Below are 18,989 nucleotides of genomic sequence, written 5' to 3' on the forward strand. Positions count from 1 at the left end.
CATGGGCAGCACCTAAGTCTCTGGCATTTTATTAGTATAGTTGATTTGATTATGAATATGAACTTGGTTTTTGTCTTATATTATCAGATGGGAAACTATAGTTATTAAAAGATATTAGAATTATCAAAAGTCAAGCAGGTTTTCTTAATTACATGTTTTTATACTTTGGGACATTTGAAATATATAGAAATATATAAAGATAAAATTACTACGCTCTACCACCCAGAATTAATCATTATTGATATTTTGTTATATGTGCTTTCAAAATTTTTCTGGATAGACTTTGTTTTTTAATTGCAAGAATAAGTTTATGAAACTAATTTTAATAAAAGAATATGCATTTTATGGCAACTATATATAAACATGGCTTTCCTAAGAAAGGAGAATGTTTACAATTATGGAATAAAAAGAAAAGTTTCCTATATATTTATTCATCCCTATTTTTAGGAAAATATTAGTCATATTGCTACTTTATTCCTTTATATATTCTTTATAGTAGTTTTCATATTATCTAACAAATGAATGTACTTAATAAATAAATGTTTCAATGAGAGATGGATTTTGTTCTCAAATAAATGGCCAATCCATTTTTTATGGTTTTCAAGAAGATTATTCCCTAGATTCTTTTGGCATAGTCTATTTGGAAACAAAACAGATTTTAAAATTATGTCTAACGTGATTTACTATAATATAACCTCCTTTTCTCTGCTCACTGGTAGATAGACAACGTGTGGTTATATCATATATACTTTATAATTACTGCCAACGTCACCATCATTTTATGTTAAATATTTCTGTATGTTTTCCCTTAGTTACTTAACATGTGCCCTCTTAATTTCTTTATGCCTTTGGTTTTCAAAAACTTTTATCATGTCTGTTTCAGAGTTCCCTACCAGTCTGCTAAATCCATTACAGAGGGAAGCATATACTCCCCAAATATCCTCAAGCTCTTTGCAAATTGATGCTTTTAATTATTTGAGTTTAAGCTTTAGGTTTACATTTAGGCTAAGTAATTAGCCTACTTCACATTGTATTTAATAATTCATTGTTTATTGAGCATGTATATTGGGTGCATAAGACAAAGGAAGAAAGAAACAAAGACAACCCCAGATCCCCATGGAGCTTAGAGGCTAGACAAGGAAATAGACATTAATCAAAGAATCACACAAATGTCTAATTACAACTAAGATAGGTCTTACAAAAGAGATTCATTGGGGGAATTAATGTTGATGAGGAAATTGAGGAATGCTTCCCTGAGAAACCAATGACTCGTCTAAAGGTAGAGTTAACGGTCACTGGCAGAGAGTAGGCAGCATGGTAGACGGTAAGTGGGAAGGCTAGTCCAGCCAAGGGGGAACTGAATTTCTATGCATTACAAATAATCACTGAGTCACTAAATGTTAAATCCCCTTTGGATGAGTAAACAGACTTAGAGAGGTTAAATGATTTACCCAAACTCAGCAAGTTAATGAAGTTAAAGGCCCTCAGATGTCCTCATTCCTCATCCAATATTTTGTCTACTGTGCAGAGCTGCTTCCCCCTTAACTTGACATTTTAATGTTTTGCTTCTTTGCATCAAGGGAAGTATGCCAGGAAAGATAACACCTAGTCAGCTGAACAGTAGCAAAAATAGTAACTTAATCATCAAAAAGTTTTGTGAATCATCATAATAGGATTGCTTTTGCCAGTAAGCAATACAGAAAAGTCACTCTTTTCTTACCTTCAGCGAGAACACACAAAGGATAAACTGGCATCCATAGTGTTTGACTGAGCCATGTCAAGACAGCATAGGATATTCCAATGACTGATAACATGCTGTAAGTGTACCTGAAAGGAGACAAGTTTGCTCATAAACATCATTTGCTGCTGATGTCTGGGAAATAGGAGAATACCTTACTGTGTAATTGAATACACAGATAAAACTGGAGAGTATGCAAATTCCTTACTTTATTTCCTGTAATGTAAGCAGGAGAAGAGGTAAATAATGGAGAGAGAGGAACCGTGTCAGTCTGGCTTGTCTTATGGGGTGGATCACGGATAATTATAGAGGGAAGAGAGAAAAATGTAAATCTTATCCCCCAGCAAATTACAGTTACAAGTTTCCTCAAATAGTGACTTCAATTTCACTCAGAAGCCAAGCCCATTTTATGCACAGGCTAAGTTTTTAAGACAGACAGACTTGTAAATATCTAGGTAATGAATTTTAAAAATAAAAAAAATATGTGCCATCTTGTGTGAATAATTAAAGAACTGGCCTTAGGAGCTTGTTTTGGGTACAGGAGTTGGTTTTAAACCTGACTTTATGATGTAATAGATGAAGTAATCAAAATCTTTTCATTTCTCAAGCTTAAGCATACATCAGCATCACTCAGAGGGCTTGCTAAAGCACAAATTGTTAGGCCCTATCTTCAGAGTGTCTGATTCAGTGGACCTGAGAATCTGTATTACAAACAAGTTCCAGGTGACGCTGATGCCACTGGTCCAGGGACCATACTTATAACTACTGGAATAGGCAGTGCATACATATGGCAAAACAAAATTCAAAACCTTGAAAACATGAATGCAGAAAAGTAAATCTTTCTCTCATTCCAGGACCCTAATTCCACTCCTCAGAGGCAATGACCAATGCCAATTTCTCATATATTCTTTCCAAAATATTTTTGCATATACTTACCTATGTGTATATATACTATATATAATATACATCAGCAGTGCAAGCACTCACCAAACATAGCATGTTATCAAACTTTTTGTTCTTTACCAATATAAGGGAAAAATGGTATCTCACTGCTTTGATTTTTTTCTATTACAAGAGTAGGTAAGAATCTTTTCATATGTTTAAAAATGACTTCTGATGAAGTCCAATGTATCTCTTTTTGTTGTTGCTTGTGTTTTTGGTATTAAATCTAAAAATCCATTGTCAAACCCAAGATCAAAAACATTTACCCCTATTTTTCTTCTAAGAGTTTTATAGTTCTATCTCTTCCATTTAGATTTTCGAACCATTGAGTTAACTTTTGTATGGTGCAAAGTAAAGGACCAAATTCATTCCTTTGCATGTGGATATCCAGCTGTCCCAGCACCGTTTGACCAAAAGACTATTTTTCCCCATTGAACGACCTTGGCATCCTGTCGAAAATCAATTGACCATAAATTTGAGAGTTCATCTCTGGACTGTCAATTCTATTCCACAATATATCCTTATGTCCATTATCACACTCTTGATGTGTGCAACTCTGGTTGCTTTGTAGTAAGTTCTGAAATTGGGAAGTGTGAATCTTCCAACTATGTTCTTTTTTGAGATTGTTTTGGCTACTCTGGGTTCCTTGGGTTTCCATATGAGTTTTAGGATCGGCTTCTCAACTCCTGCAAAGAAGCCAGCTGGGATTCTGATAGGTATTGCATTGAATCTGTAGATCAACTTGAGGAGTGTTCCATCTTAAAAACATTGTCTTCAACCCATAAACACGGAATATCTTTCCACTTATTTAGATCTTCTTTAATTTCTCTGCACAGTATTTTATAGTTTTTAGTGTACAAGTTCTGCCCATCTTTTGTTAAATTTATGTCTAAGTACTTTATTTTTTGATGTTTTGTTTTCTTAATTTTATTTTAGGATAGGCCATTGCAAATGTGTAGAATACAATTAATTTTTGTACAGCTGACCCTTGAACAACACAGGTTTGAACTAAGTGGGTCCACTTATATGCAGATTTTTTTCAATAGTAAATACTACAGTACTACACTATCTGGGGTTGGCTGAATCCAGATGCAGAACCTAAGATACAGAGGAACCCTGTATACAAGGGGCCAACTATAAGTTATATGTGGATTTTCAACTGTGCGGAGGGTCAGCACCCCAACCCTTATGTTGTTCAAGGGTCAACTGTGTATTAATTTTGTATTCTACAACTTTGCTGAACTAGCTTATTCTAATATTTTTTAGTCAATTCCTTATGATTTTTTATATACAAGATCATGTCATCTGCCAGTAGAGATAATTTTACTCCTTCCTTTCCAATGTGGATGCTTTTACATCATTTTCTTGCCTAACTGCCGTGCCTAGAACTTCCAGTACAATGTTGAATAGAAGAGGCAAGAGTAGACATTGTTGTCTTATTCCTATCTTTGGAAGAAAGATCAGTCTTTCATATTAACCATTATGTTAGCTGTGGAGTTTTCACAGATGCTTTTATCAGGTTGAGGAAGTTGCTTTTCAAAAAGTCATTCTATGGTAAATTGGGAAGATAATTCTGCCCCCATTTTACAGAGGAAAAAATGAGTTTTAAAAAGGTTCAGTACTTAGGAATTTCACTCCTAAGAGAAATGAAAACACATGTGCACACAAAAGCTTGTACATGGATGTTCACAGCAGCATTCCTCCTGACCAAAAAGTAGAAACAACCCAAATGTCCATCAACTGATAAATGAATAAGTAAAAATTGGTATATCAATATAATGGAATATTATTCAGCCATAAAAAGAAATAAAATACTGATACCTGTTAAAACATGGACGAACCTTGAAAACGTTATGCTAAGTGAAAGAACCCAGTCACAAAAGGTGCATATTATATGATTCCATTTATATGAAATGTCCAGAATAGGCAAATCCATACAGACAGTATGGTAGTGGCTGCCAGGGCTGGAAGGAAAAGGGAATTGGGTGCGACTGCTAATGGATTTGGGGCTTCTTTTGGGGGTGATGAAAATGTTCTCAAATTAGATAGTGGTGATGTCTTTACACATGTCTTTGAATACACTAAAATCAACAAATTTTATACTTTAAAAGGGTGAATATTAAGGTTCATGAATTATCGCATTGCTGTTATTTTTAAGGTTGTGTGATTTGCCCAAGATCACATAGCAGTGGAGGTGAGGTTCATACTGAGATCTTCCACTTCTATGTCCAAAATTCTTTCCATCACATCACGATACCACTCTCAATGCCAAAACCACTTTGTTCTCTAATGGGTCTACTGAGCTTATCTGAGACTGAATTGACACTGAAAGAGTTGGGCATACCAGAGAATGAAACATCGGAAAGCCACAGTCCCAAATGAGGCTCCATGTCTCATAAACAGAAAGTCATGGGCTACAAAACTCCCCGAAGTTTGCCCCAAGTCCACAAATCTTTCAGTTAAAAGTGAGAAATAACTAAGTTATATATAACAAAGAATTACAGTCACTTTAATTCAACAAAATATTTCATTAAATTCATTCTACTTAGAATATCTTAACTCAGCCAAGTTATTGACAATATAATAAAGAATTTATATAACCTCAGCTAAAATGCTAGGGTTCTTTTGTTACCCATCCACATCCAGATCTTTCAAGCAGGAGGGACGGTTCTCATTTGTGAGAGCTTGATGTAGCAGTTAGGAGCCTCTCCAAAGTGAGACACTGAGCAAAGGGCTCAGCAATTTTACACCATTGCTGGTAGAGATAACACACAAAGTTTTAGAATTAGAAGGAAACATAACACCATCGGGAGCAAGGGTTCTTAACCTGAGGTCCAAGGATTCCCAGTGAGTCCATGAAAGAACTTCAGTTATTTGAACCCGCTGGAATTGTATACAAATATGTTTGTGGAGGTGTGTTTTTTCCCCAGAGAGATAAGGCCCTATATTTATAATATTCTTGAATTCCAAGAAACCAACTTTGTAAATTGTGACTATGATAGAATAAAAATCTTGCTTTGCTTATTAAAGTAACACATACCAGAGCAATTGCAAAGAACGCCTTTCATTAGCAACAGCTGCGAGGTTTATTCCAAATTGGTGTACGCCAAGTCTTCTGCTGGGAACCTGATGCAATGATTTGCTCTTGATACCATGGTAGGTTTCCATTATCTTTGATATGCCCATTATGGAAAGCACTAAAAATACATTTCCATATCAAGATAAAATAATATGAAAAGGGGTTATGTATTTTTCTCTCAGAGTAACCAAATGTAAGCAGCTATTACTGGCTTCACTGTAGAAAGCAATTTGGCTTTGTTTTAAGAGATTATTTTGCCTCCTTACCTAACCATATCCAATAGATTCCAAAAGATGAATAAAACACACACCACGTATTTCTCTTGGACTTCCTCTTGACTGGTGATCACCACAAAGAGGATGATTATTCTCTCAGTGAGCTAACAAAGAAAGAGAAAAGTCAAGAATTAGGATCATCTGTTAAGCGGGTAGGTAATTTTCTAATTTTAAAAACCAGAGTTCCTCTTAAAAGTATGCTTTAAGGGCTTCCCTGGGGGCGCAGTGGTTGAGCATCCGCCTGCTGATGCAGGGGACATGGGTTCGTGCCCCGGTCTGGGAAGATCCCACATGCCGCGGAGCGGCTAGGCTCGTGAGCCGTGGCCGCTGAGCCTGCATGCCCGGAGCCTGTGCTCCACAACAGGAGAGGCCACAACAGTGAGAGGCCCGTGTACCACCAAAAAAAGAAAAAAAAAAAAGTATGCTTTAACTATAAATATATATACTACACAGTTAACATGATCTCTGAGGGAGCAGGGTTACAGATGAATTTCATTTCTTCCTTTTTGTTTTTCTGCATTCTCCAAATTATATGTAATGAATAAAAAGATAACATATTTCATCTGAATCAGGGCATGTCCCTTCTTGTGATACATGCACACATGGTTTTTACTCACTTTGACAAGCTTTTATTGAGTGTCCACTATGTATCAGATGCTAAGACTACATATATAATGAAAGCATGGTCCTTGCTACACAGGGTAGCAATGGTAGGAGAATGTGGGGCAGTAACTGTAACACAGTGTGAATAATGCTGTCATTTAAAGGGCTATATATGGGAGCACAGGGGAGGGAGATACCTGTCTGAGAAAAAGATGCGGAAAAGATTTATGGAGGCAGGCAACATTTCAGTTGGATCTTGAGGAATGGACAGGGGTTTGTCAGGTAGACTGGATAGGAGAATGGGCATCCTAGGCCAAGGGAGGAGCCTGAGCAAAGAGGCAGAGGTGTGAAAACACACAGTGTGCTGGGGAGTAAGGAGAACCCCTGAGGGCTAGAGAGGAGGTGCACAGAAGGGAATCCTAGGAGATAAAATTGAAAATGTGTTGGGGGCTGGGATGTGAAGAGTTTTGAATGACAGGCTGAGAAATTTCCATTTCATCCAACAGGGAAGCCCCTGTAGTTTTGGGGGTTTGGGGGGGTTTGCTTTGTTTTTAGGTTTTTTGGTGGGGGTGGGTGGGAGGTGGGAGAAAGGGAGAAAGGGGATGCAAAATAATATAATCCTAACCCACATAAGCTAGTGGAAAATGAAAAGAATTCAACAAATTCATATTTTTCCAAGTCAGTAAGCATCTATAAATCATTAAGAATGCACACATTTATGGCTCAGCTCATTACTGACCTCAAAATATACATTCCTCTTTCCAATCTAATGTGCCTTTTTATGCCATATTAATATACTTTGTACACTCTGCGTTTTTTGTTTGTTTTTAATAGAACATTTTACTTTCCTCACAATGGTCGAAGGAAAATATCCATGAGATTGAGGGAGCATGTTAGTGATAAAGGAAGATGAGGGCTGCTTTGTATTTTTCAATAGCTGTCTATTTTTAAAGCGGATCAAGGACTAAAGACTGGGATAATCTATGACTTAGAATCATAGGTTGTTAGTCCTGGAAAATCACCTAGTGCAGAGAAATCCAGGATTGGCCAACATTGGGCCACATGATCAGAAATCCACATGTAGAAGCTGTATCAGCGTGTTTATAACCACATTGGTGAGTCAAGAGGGCCCTTGCTTGGCTAAGGAAATTAGATATGATTCAAACCTTAGTCAATCAATGGAAGCTACCTACATGGCTGTTTTTCTTTTGTCAGTCTTTCTTTACAATGCCCTAGTTTCTTGATTTAACCATATTTATACAACAAATTAGACTTAACTGCAATGATAATTACCGAATGATCCAAGCTTGCTGCTATGACACCCGGCAGCCTTCGGATACAAGATCTTAGCAGCAAACAAGTATTTAGGCACTGCCTAATCCTACATTTGATCAGTGCCTGCTAATTAGGAAAATTATCTAATTTTTGACAAAAATCTCAGGAGATACACACATGAATGCATATACACATATTTCTAATTACATGGCTGACTACTGAAAGAGAGAACATAAGCTACCTTTTGATAAGATGGCTCTCTAAGGGCCCTGCTAGATACTTGCCCAACCCCACCTTTTTACAAATAAGGAAACTGGGAACCAGAGAAATTAAGTGACTTGCCCATACTAGTGGCAGACCTGGAAACATATATATCCCAAGTCTCCTGGTTTCCGGAGCTGCAGGCAATCCCTGATTTCAGGCTGCCCCTCAACTAATGAGTAGGGAGGGAAAACTCTCCTAAAAGAGAGAGACTGGAGCTGCACAAAGAAACTCACACTATTTAAAATCATCACATGAAGGACTGTGGCATGTTAGTGATGGTAACCTGACTGTGGAGAAATCAGCAATCAGCATGCCCCCCAAAACACAACCACATATACACAGGAAGGTATGTGAAGGTCCTCCTCCCATACGATGTCAGTCTAATTAATAAATTATCTGATGGTTATTTAAATCTAACTTGACCATTCAATGGTAATACAATGGGAGAATTTAGGGGGCGATATTCTTAAATTGGTAAAAAGCCAATATTTATTAGTTACTTTGTGCCACGTTCCAAACACACGCCATCTCATTTAATCTCCATAACGACCCTAAGAAGTGCTATTGTTATTATCTGCCTTTTACAAAGGACACTGCATTTTACAAAGTGAAAGTGACTTGCCTATAGATATGAAATCAAAGTCTAGACAATGTCATTCTAAATTCCTTGTTCTGAAACACTAAGACATTTTCACCTTTGTTATTTTATAGGCTACACCCTCGCATAATGTCTATGTTATAGTCCATTCTCAAAAAAAGAAAAAAAAAGCCTCTCCTGAAAAGTTAAACCTTAAAACAAGAACTTACTTGATTTTCTAAATCAACACCAAAATAATTTTGAAGAATAGACTTTTAAAATTTATTACTTTTCTTTACATATAATAGTTTGACCAGTTATTTAGAGCTTTACACTTGGGAAAACTTAGCACTTTGTCATTTTAAACAAATCCTATGAGAACATGACAATTACTAATGAATGGTCTTGTAATGTTTAGTGCAACTCAAACAGGCAGAATAAAAGCACAGTAAAAACACTGTAACTTAGGCCAAATTAAACATATTGGTAATGTGGTTAACTCAAAAATTTGGTTAACTACAAAATAAAAATATTTTGCATTTTTATGTTCTATTTGGGAATCCTGAACTCCAGATTAAGCAATGACTAAAACTGTTACTTTATAAATGGCATCTAGCAAATTAGTTATAAACTACTGAAGGAGTAAAAAATCATACTTCAACTATAGAGAGAATTTCTACAATCTTAAAAATAAATTAGTTTTAGCCTCAAAGACTATTATATTACTAAAAGGATATCCCAAACTATTTTAAATCCTGTAAACTTTTGTTGAGAAGTTCAGAAACATACCCTTAAATGTTCAAATCACCACATTCTTCTGTAAGACAAAAGCATCTAAATACTATTTATATATTTTTACTTATTCATCAATCAATAGATATTTATTGAGTGCACTATTCTGAATCCCGAGGGGTATAACACCATGAACAAGACCAAGTCCCAACCCTCATGGTGTTTATGTCCTAGTTTGTGAGATACACACTGTAAACAAATGTAGCATAATAGTTGAGCGTTCAGGAAAACTAGCCCAAATCCATATTTTTGCTCCACCATTTACAATTTATGTGAACGTGGATAAGTTATTTAACTTTTGTGTAAAGTAATTATACTGGAGATAAAAATAAGCATAATTTAATGTAGTGATTAGTATATTTACAGGAAAATACATTTTTCTATATAATCAAGACTATCAGTGAATAAAAAAGTTAACCTCAGCATCTTTAAAATTATACTGTGAATATAGATTTATAACTATCACACTAAAGAACTCCACTGATCAAATGCAAAGAATACCAGAAAAATCGAAAATCTTACGTACAGAGTGAATTGTACGTAATAATTCATATGTACAGAGTGAATAATTCATTCTCAGGAAGCATCAAAGTTTTGGGAATCTCATAGCACAACACTATCTGCAGTACAGTTTTATCTCTAACAATATAAACCTGCTCCCAACTTAAAACTGGAGAGAAAATCTATATGACTTTATGGAAAAAAAATAATTAAATCTAGCAATGCAAAGAACCACCTGCGTCACGGATTAAAAGAAATTAGGGTGAAACTTTGCTGTTTTCCTAAAAGGGTTTATTTTAAGACACTCTCCTTGGGTATATCCTTCATATTTGTTCTTATGAATCTGTGACTGTGAAATCTTTGGAATGATTTTTGACAAGCAGACCCCTGCTTGTCCTTATCAGAAATAGGATGTGATGTCGGTAAAAATAAAAATTGTTCTGGCAATTTGGGCTCACAAATGGAAGTCTGTAGGCACGATAATTTGGGGGTAATAACTCCCAGTGTTTTGATTTATAGATTTAAAAAATTGTGTAAAATGAAGACATGTGCAGCTATGTTTATTGGGATGCAAAGGTAAGGAGGCAGAATTTAGCCGTTATAATTCAGTTATGTATGAAGTCTTTGCATTTCTCAAAAGGTAAAGGAGTAAAGTGGATAACTCTGAGGGTTTCCTAAAGGCACATCAGCCTAATGTCATAATACAAAGGTTAGTTTTGTGGATATTTTCCCTCTCCCTGAGTTGAAACATCCTAAAGCTATATCAATAAAAACCTCTGTCTCAGGCTTCTGCACAAGCAAAGTCAGAAGAAAGCCCTTCAAAATCAATATTTCAGGGTTGGTGGTACTTCCGCTCCATAAAAGCAAGTTGTTTTGATTAAATATACTAAAATAGTTTCCCAATACAACTTTTTTTAAAAAATCAAGCTAATAAAATACGCAAGCTCATTTGGGAGCAAGGCGTTAGAGAGGAGAGATGCCAAGTTTTCACTTATCACTTTTAATTATAGTTATATTCTACTTTTGGACCTTTTTTACTTTCCCATTTTATAAAATTAAAAATACCAAAAGTTTACTTTATTTCCTGATATAATTTTAACTGGCATGTAATTGTTTCCAAAAATGGATGTATATAAACAACTATTTATGTTATCATTTTGCCCTTTTCCTCTAAATTGTACCTTTAAAAAATACATAAACTATACATCTCTGTGTTAACTTATTATAGTCTTATCGTCAATGGGTTCCCCCCACTTTCTTTTACCAATTGTAATATTAGAAAATCAAGTGGCTCTTCCCTAACTGTCAAAATAAAGATGTGTATAAAACATTTAAAAACGTACATAAGAAAACACAGAAAACAAACATACCCTCCTAAACACACACCACCGTCATTTGATACATGTGATTCTAATTGCTCAACTAGCTAAGAGTTCCTACCTCTTTTGGGAATTACTTATCTTGATATTTTGGAAGACGAGTTCCCAAAAAGAGAATTCCGTTGTGACTTAGCAATCTCACAAAGGTAATGTCAAAATAACATCACAAATGAGTAGACATGTTTGCAACCTACTTGAAAGCAGCTAGACACCATGCATTTTTCCAGATACTATATGCAATCAGCTATGATTACTGTATGAGTAGCTTAGCCACATTCTTAACTAGTTTCTTCACTTAAAAGTGGGGAAACAGGAAAACCAAGAATAATTACACAACTTTAGACTTTCGTTTGGTTATTTTAAAGTTAGGGGCCTCAGAGTCATCTCATAATGAGGGAATTCTTCTAATTATCTGCAGAACTCTAATAAAAGAAGGGGGCAGAAAATGAAACTTTGGACCCGATGCTGTGTTCTTGAAGCTTTTTTACAATACTATGTCCATTCTGAAAACCATAGAAAAGATAGTAAATGAATAAAAGAAACAGAGGACAGGTAGAATCTCAAAGAGATAAAAAGAGGAAGCTAAACATCACAACAAAAATTAACAATAATCAGCCCAGAATGAGAATGGTAACTGTCTTCACTACTATGATGGTCCCTGATTGCTCCTGACAACAGAAACTTAAAAATCATTTGAGCTCCAACAACAGTAGACTTTGCCACCTCACCTTTAAATAAAAAGTGTCAGTGTATACTTGCCATTATTTTTTAATTACCAAACCAGGATATATTCTGATTACAGTGATCATACTTCCATAAGCCACTACAGTTTCAATTAATAGTGATTAAAATCACACTTAAATATTCTGGAATTTCTAGGACTGCAAGAAATCAGATTTCTAAGTTGTATAATACTTTCTATTTTTGGATAAGTCTACATACTTTTGGAAAGCATAAAATATATGCATATTTTCTAGACATATTCAAGATGCTCTTCTTTCTTACAAATTTAACTGTCCTGCTTCTCACTTGCATTTCCTTCTTTGGAAATAACTAAAATAACACTGCTCTTAACTTTGAAACTGCTGTTTTACCATAAAATTAATATTATCCAATTTAGCCTAATAAAGTACAAAATCCAAAAAAGTATGCCAAAAGAAAACATGACTTAGATTCAGATAAATTTGATCATACTCCAAGCAAAATAATTCCATATGACAGAATACAACTTTCATTTAACGTGGGTTGTTACTTCTGTTCTCTAAAATTAGCATTAGATGATGCTATATGCATCTTAGTTGTTAACAAATAATAAATACCAATAAATCTTTTCCTAAATAATATGCTTCTTCTGGGACATATGTGTACCCCTTTTTATTTTGTAAGGAAATACATTTAAGGCATTTCCATCTAGGTTTTGGCTAGCTGACTACTCTGTTACTAGTTTGTACTCTAAATATTGCCCCAATTTTTATTTTACATTTGATATGTCAACACTGAAAATGTCTTCATCCTAATGAATACTATTTCTCTACTTTTACTGAATAAACAAAAATCTCCCATGAACTTGCAATGCTGAGTTGATAGGCTCCTCAAGTTTATACTCTGATTTCCATCTTTTAAACTTTCACGGTATTTTAAGCAAATTTTAATACAAGGATCTATGCCACTCCTTCAATCAACAAAATTGAAGGTGTATGTTTCTGTTATAAGCACTTTGCTAGGTGCTGGCAATACAATCAGATTCTGGTATTTCAAATATTTTTACAATGCAAATTGGTCATATTTTGTTATCCATTTTTCCAATTTATTTTGCAAACAGTTAATATTATACTCATGTAAATTTTAAACATATGCTCATATAGTCACTTAACATTTATCTCTCCTTATGGAAAATACCACTTTTTTGTTTTTCTTGCCTTAATTCAGCAATGATTTAGTATACTAAATATCTACCAGTGACTTTCCCACCTTCCTTCAACCTGCCTTTAAAAGGAACAATGGTCATCTAGGGCTAGATACAAATGATACCTAAAATAACAGCAATAGCAACCAGGTACTGTATTCTTTTTTTTTTCTTTTTTAACATCTTTATTGGAGTATAATTGCTTTACAATGGTGTGTTAGTTTCTGCTTTATAACAAAGTAAATCAGTTATACATATACTTATGTCCCCATATCTCTTCCCTCTTGTGTCTCCCTCTCTCCCACCCTCCCTATCCCACCCCTCTAGGTGGTCACAAAGCACCAGCTGATCTCCCTGTGCTATGTGGCTGCTTCCCACTAGCTATCGATTTTACGTTTGGTAGTGTATATATGTCCATGCCACTCTCTCACTTTGTCCCAGCTTACCCTTACCCCTCCCCATAACTTCAAGTCCATAAAGTCTATGTCTTTATTCCCATCTTGCCCCTAGGTTCTTCATCACCTTTTTTTTTTTTTTTAGATTCCATATATATGTGTTAGCATACAGTATCTGTTTTTCTCTCTCTTACTTCACACTGTACGACAGACTCTAGGTCTATCCACCTCACTACAAACAACTCAATTTCGTTTCTTTTTGTGGCTGAGTAATATTCCATTGTATATATGTGCCACATCTTCTTTATCCATTCATCTGTTGATGGACACTTAGGTTGCTTCCATGTCCTGGCTATTGTAAATAGAGCTGCGATGAACATTTTGGTACATGACTCTTTTTGAATTATGGTATTCTCAGGGTATATGCCCAGTAGGGGGATTGCTGGGTCATACGGTAGCTCTATTTTTAGTTTTTTAAGGAACCTCTATACTGTTCTCCATGGTGGCTGTATCAATTTACATTCCCACCAACAGTGCAAGAGGGTTCCCTTTTCTCCACACCCTTTCCAGCATTTATTGTTTGTAGATTTTTTTTATTTGTTTGTTTGTAGATTTTTTGATGATGGCCATTCTGACTGGTGTGAGGTGATACCTCATTGTAGTTTTGATTTGCATTTCTCTAATGATTAATGATGTTGAGCATTCTCTCATGTGTTTGTTGGCAATCTGTATATCTCCTTTGGAGAAATGTCTATTTAGGTTTTCTACCCATTTTTGGATTGGCTTGTTATTTTGATATTGAGCTGCATGAGCTGCTTGTAAATTTTGGAGATTAATCCTTTGTCAGTTGCTTCATTTGCAACTATTTTCTCCCATTCTAAGGGCTGCCTTTTCATCTTGTTTATGGTTTCCTTTGCTGTGCAAAAGCTTTTAAGTTTCATTAGGTCCCATGTGTTTATTTTTATTTCCATTTCTCTAAGAGGTGGGTCAAAAAGGATCTTGCTGTGATCTACGTCATAGAGTGTTCTGCCTATGTTTTCCTCTAAGAGTTTGACAGTGTCTGGCCTTACATTTATGTCTTTAATCCATTTTGAGTTTATCTTTGTGTATGGTGTTAGGGAGTGTTCTAATTTCATTCTTTTACATGTAGCTGTCCAGTTTTCCCAGCACCACTTATTGAAGAGGCTGTCTTTTCTCCACTGTATATTCTTGCCTCCTTTATCAAAGATAAGGTGACCATATGTGCATGGGTTTATCTCTGGGCTTTCTATCCTGTTCCATTGATCTATATTTCTGTTTTTTAAGTGTGCAGTGTTTTAGGATGAGGTAAGTTTTTCATGGAATTCTCCTTGTTAGTGATGTGGGTTGCAAATTAGCAAAGGATGGCTTTTTCACTGCCATAAAGTCAACAGAGGCTATAAATAGAACAAAGTTAAGTATGCGACAAATTCTATAATACAAATAATGCGATTAAAACCTACCTGCAGAAACCTAGGCAGAAGATGGTCTGATTCAATGCCAACATATATGTGCAGCAACTCCAAGAGGGAAATAGATTGGCAAAGTCGCATGACAAGTCCAATTGCATAAAAAGTGTCAACCATTGAATCTGTGTCCAGTGAATTAAAAAGACAGACATGGTAAGTAAAACATAGATCACAACCCAAATCTATAAAGCACTTTGAAATACAGTTGAGACTCCTTATTTCCTTTTTCTTAGTACATGTGAGAAATTTCCTAAATAGATTACTAAATTACAAAGACTATGTAACCAAAGAAAGCACTTTATATCATCGTACATTTTAATTGCTCCTCTTCCAGAAAGGATTTAAAACTTGAAAAAGAAGGCTCCATGGCCAAAGCTAAAGCATTTATTCCCCATTTATGAGATTCTAAAGCAATCCCAGCATAAAAGTAAACAGCTAGACTCTAGACTACACCAGTGAAAACAGGCTGGAAGTGAGTTTATTAAAGAAGCTGTGGTACCCACACCTTGTCCATTGACAGGAAAATGACAGAGATGAGAAAATACTATTTCAGAGAAGCTTTATGGAAATGAGATTAATGATGCCATGATATCAAATAACATCTTATGTGTATCTAGCATTTATGGCTCATATATATGTAGTTAGTGCTTTCTGGATTTCTGTGAGTTTTAAACACTGGAACTTGGGCCCACTGCAGAGGGCCCAAAACAAATACTGCATTTGGAGAGAGCTGAAATGGGAGGCAAACAAATGTTCGTCTAAACAGGATAAATGTGTTGGTTTAAATTTAAATTGAAATCCTGCCATGTTAAGAATCTTCTAGGGAAGTCTTTGTTGTTTTCACTCCCTAGTGATCATTCACATGATAATAATTTATCAACCACAAAGGGTGTCTCTTCCCAGCAGCTCTATGAGATAGACATAATTATCATCCCCATTTCACAGATGATTCCTGAGGCATAGACAGTCCATGCTCTCATCCATGGCCCTGCACTTGCTGTAAGAGAATTATCAGTCACACGGCTCCTTGAAGGAAGAAAGTAGCAGACGTTACTAGTCCAGGTGCTTGAGTGCTGTTGAGCTACTTAATTTATACATTGATTCAGGAACTGTACTGAACCCCACATAGGTCTTTTCAGCCTGCCTTCCATATGAATGGGTTGTGTTTCTTTAATAATACGTAGCTTTTATAATTATAACGGCAGGATAACAATTAAGAAATAAGTACACTGCTGACTAAGGCACTTTTCCTACTGGAAAGGCCAGGCAGCATAAGAAAGAGTTCATGCCTTGTTACTCATGTTGTGAATGACCTATAATATGCCCTCAAAGCCACAGCTAACTTCCAAGGTCTAGAAGTTATGTTTTTTCCTAAAAATATAAGGGAAGTTTTCCTAAGCCCTGTGTTTTCCTCTGCTTGAGGACTCCCAACACTCATAGTTGAAATTCAAGCCTCAGGCTGTATCTTTGGAGGTTCTTAACAAAGGCAAGAATTTATCTGTAGATTGCAGTAATGAAAAAGCAACATTTATGGTGCCACATAAGTAGATTAATTTTCTGAGGATACAGAAGTCTGAATTGATGAGCACAGCATGACTTTTCCCAGATATATCCTAGATGTTTGTTTTTAGCTGAAACCAGCAGTTGCTCAAATTGTCAAGTCATGCAACAGTTGTAAACTGTGATGACACTTACCCATGTGGGGATGGAACGTGAAAAGAATGTTATTTTGACAGTCAGAATGTTAAATGACAGTGATTCATTTCTTGGAAAACTGAAATGCATTTAAAATCTTTACTTTTTAGGAAAGTGGAGGAAACTTATGACTTAAACCGTTAATGCTAACTCCCATATAGGTGATGAGTCATCTACAAAGTGTGTCATTTTCTTATGGACACACTGCCCTTTAAAGGGATCAAATAGAAGCCTGGGGAATATAAAGTTTGTCTTTCATTTGTTAGTAGTTTCCAGTTATCTGAAACCTGGGGAATAAAAAACAGGAGAAGAATTGGTTAATTCCTGATTTCTCTGCAAAAAATGTTTTACTGGAATTTACAGATTTCCACAACACACACCAAATCTGCTAAGGTTTGGTGCAGAACCAAAAAGGAAGAGTGAAATGGCACCACTCCAACGCCATGTCTATGTTTTCAGGGCAAACGCCTACTCAGGGGGAAGCCACATACCTTTCCCTCATCTTACCTCCCCCCCTCCTCCAAAAAGGTTTTGGTTTTTGCAGTAAGAACAAAGTATGCTTACTGAAAAATATGGTCACTACATTTTAGAGAAGTGAAGGCTATTAGGTGCAGTTCATAGAAGTTAAAAAATTATTATAACCAGGACTAGGTGAAAACGAGGATTGAAAGTTAAAAATCTAAAACTGTTTTGGGCTTTTACCTTTTCCAAATGAAAAGAATCTGACTGTCATATTTGTGAATATCCATGAGTGGCCACAGAACTGGATTAAGTAGTAGATGAAAAGATAGGCATTCTTCCTATACCTACAATAAATACAGGAAAATACTTCATTTAAACATATTAAACACTTCCTTTATAATCACCCTTTCAGCATTATACTCATCTTTTCACTAACTTACTGGCCAATCTGAGCAAGCAAGAGACAACTATTCCATATCAGAGTCTTTTATTTGGTTACCCCTCTAAACCCCATCAGATTTTGAAAGCACACACTATCTGTTAAAGTAACCATCCTGAGTTTGTTTAAAGACAAATATGGTTCTATTTCAAAATCCACTTGCATCTTTGATAAACCTCTAACCTTGCTGCTCCCCAAGGAATAAAAGCATTGCAAAGTAGGCTTTGAATATTTTTGAAAAGAAAATATGGATGGAGAGGGGCTGATGTGGTCGATATGTGTCCCTGCTAAGTGCAGAACTTGAACTTGATAACTAGTTTATAGTTACAAGAGGGGAGTAGCAATGGTGGCATTCCCAGGTGGTGGATAATTCAATCATGGGACACACCTGACTTCTGAATGCATTATGTGACTGCGGACAGTGTCTCACCACTGCCTATTATATTTTGCAAAAGCAGATAGCTTCCTTCACCAGACACAGAGAAAGCAGTTTAGTCACTTGGGCCAGATATGGGAAGTCAAGCTGGCTTTTAAAATGGGTTGCTGGGGAGATGACTAAGAGAAGACTGACAGATACACATTTGAGGGAGTTAGAGAAAGCACCGTTTGAAGCGTTGCCTCTGGTTCGGAAAAGCGGTGGGAGTGGCCCTGCCCAGGGTAGACAAGATTTTTCTCCTAGTTGGAGACGTGAAACCTCTGGGAAATCAGGCAAATACGTTGGTAAGCAGATACAGTGTAGCTTGATGATTTTACCTGGGCACCCCTACAGATGACTCAAGTACTACTAAATGAGTGGGGAAGAGGAATTCCTCCCTCAAACCTACAGCAGAATCACATGCTGCGTGGGTTAAACTTACACATCCCAGGCTCTACCCTCGTACCACTGCATCAGTTTTTCTGGAACTGGGCCCTGAAATCTACACGTGTGATTGGTGTTTCTGCAGCAAGTAGAGAAAGTCAAGGGAAGGGCTCCAGGTCGGCGGAGGGGGAAGAAAGAAAAAGACGGCAAGAGAGAGCACAAAAGGAAGGGTGGACACGCAGCCCGTCCTTCCCATTTCCATAGCTATAAAATGGGGGAAATAACAGTTACTCTTAGGGTTGTCGAGACAACTGAATTAGCTCATACCTGTCCAGAGCCCCACGGAGTGTGGGGCCTAAGTTTGCTCGGGCGCTGGCCGGT

The 18,989-nt window shown here is 36.2% G+C and overlaps 1 protein-coding gene across 4 annotated transcripts in view; it reads right to left on the reverse strand.

The window, feature by feature from the left end:
• Positions 1-18,989, reverse strand: part of HACD4 (3-hydroxyacyl-CoA dehydratase 4) — an 807,943-nt gene that overhangs the window by 788,531 nt on the left and 423 nt on the right. For all 4 annotated transcript variants that reach the window (XR_009541605.1, XM_060155135.1, XM_060155136.1 and 1 more), the window contains exons 2-5: positions 17,611-17,714; positions 15,208-15,335; positions 6,026-6,138; positions 1,721-1,827 (exon numbers count right to left, since the gene is read on the reverse strand). Coding sequence is in view for 3 of the 4 variants with exons in the window: in XM_060155135.1 (XP_060011118.1) it covers positions 1,721-1,827; positions 6,026-6,138; positions 15,208-15,335; positions 17,611-17,714 (452 nt within the window). In the remaining variant the exon portion in view is untranslated. The remainder of the gene's footprint in view (positions 1-1,720; positions 1,828-6,025; positions 6,139-15,207; positions 15,336-17,610; positions 17,715-18,989) is intronic.

Source organism: Lagenorhynchus albirostris, chromosome 7 (genome assembly GCF_949774975.1).
Source record: "Lagenorhynchus albirostris chromosome 7, mLagAlb1.1, whole genome shotgun sequence".
NCBI lineage: Eukaryota > Metazoa > Chordata > Mammalia > Artiodactyla > Delphinidae > Lagenorhynchus > Lagenorhynchus albirostris.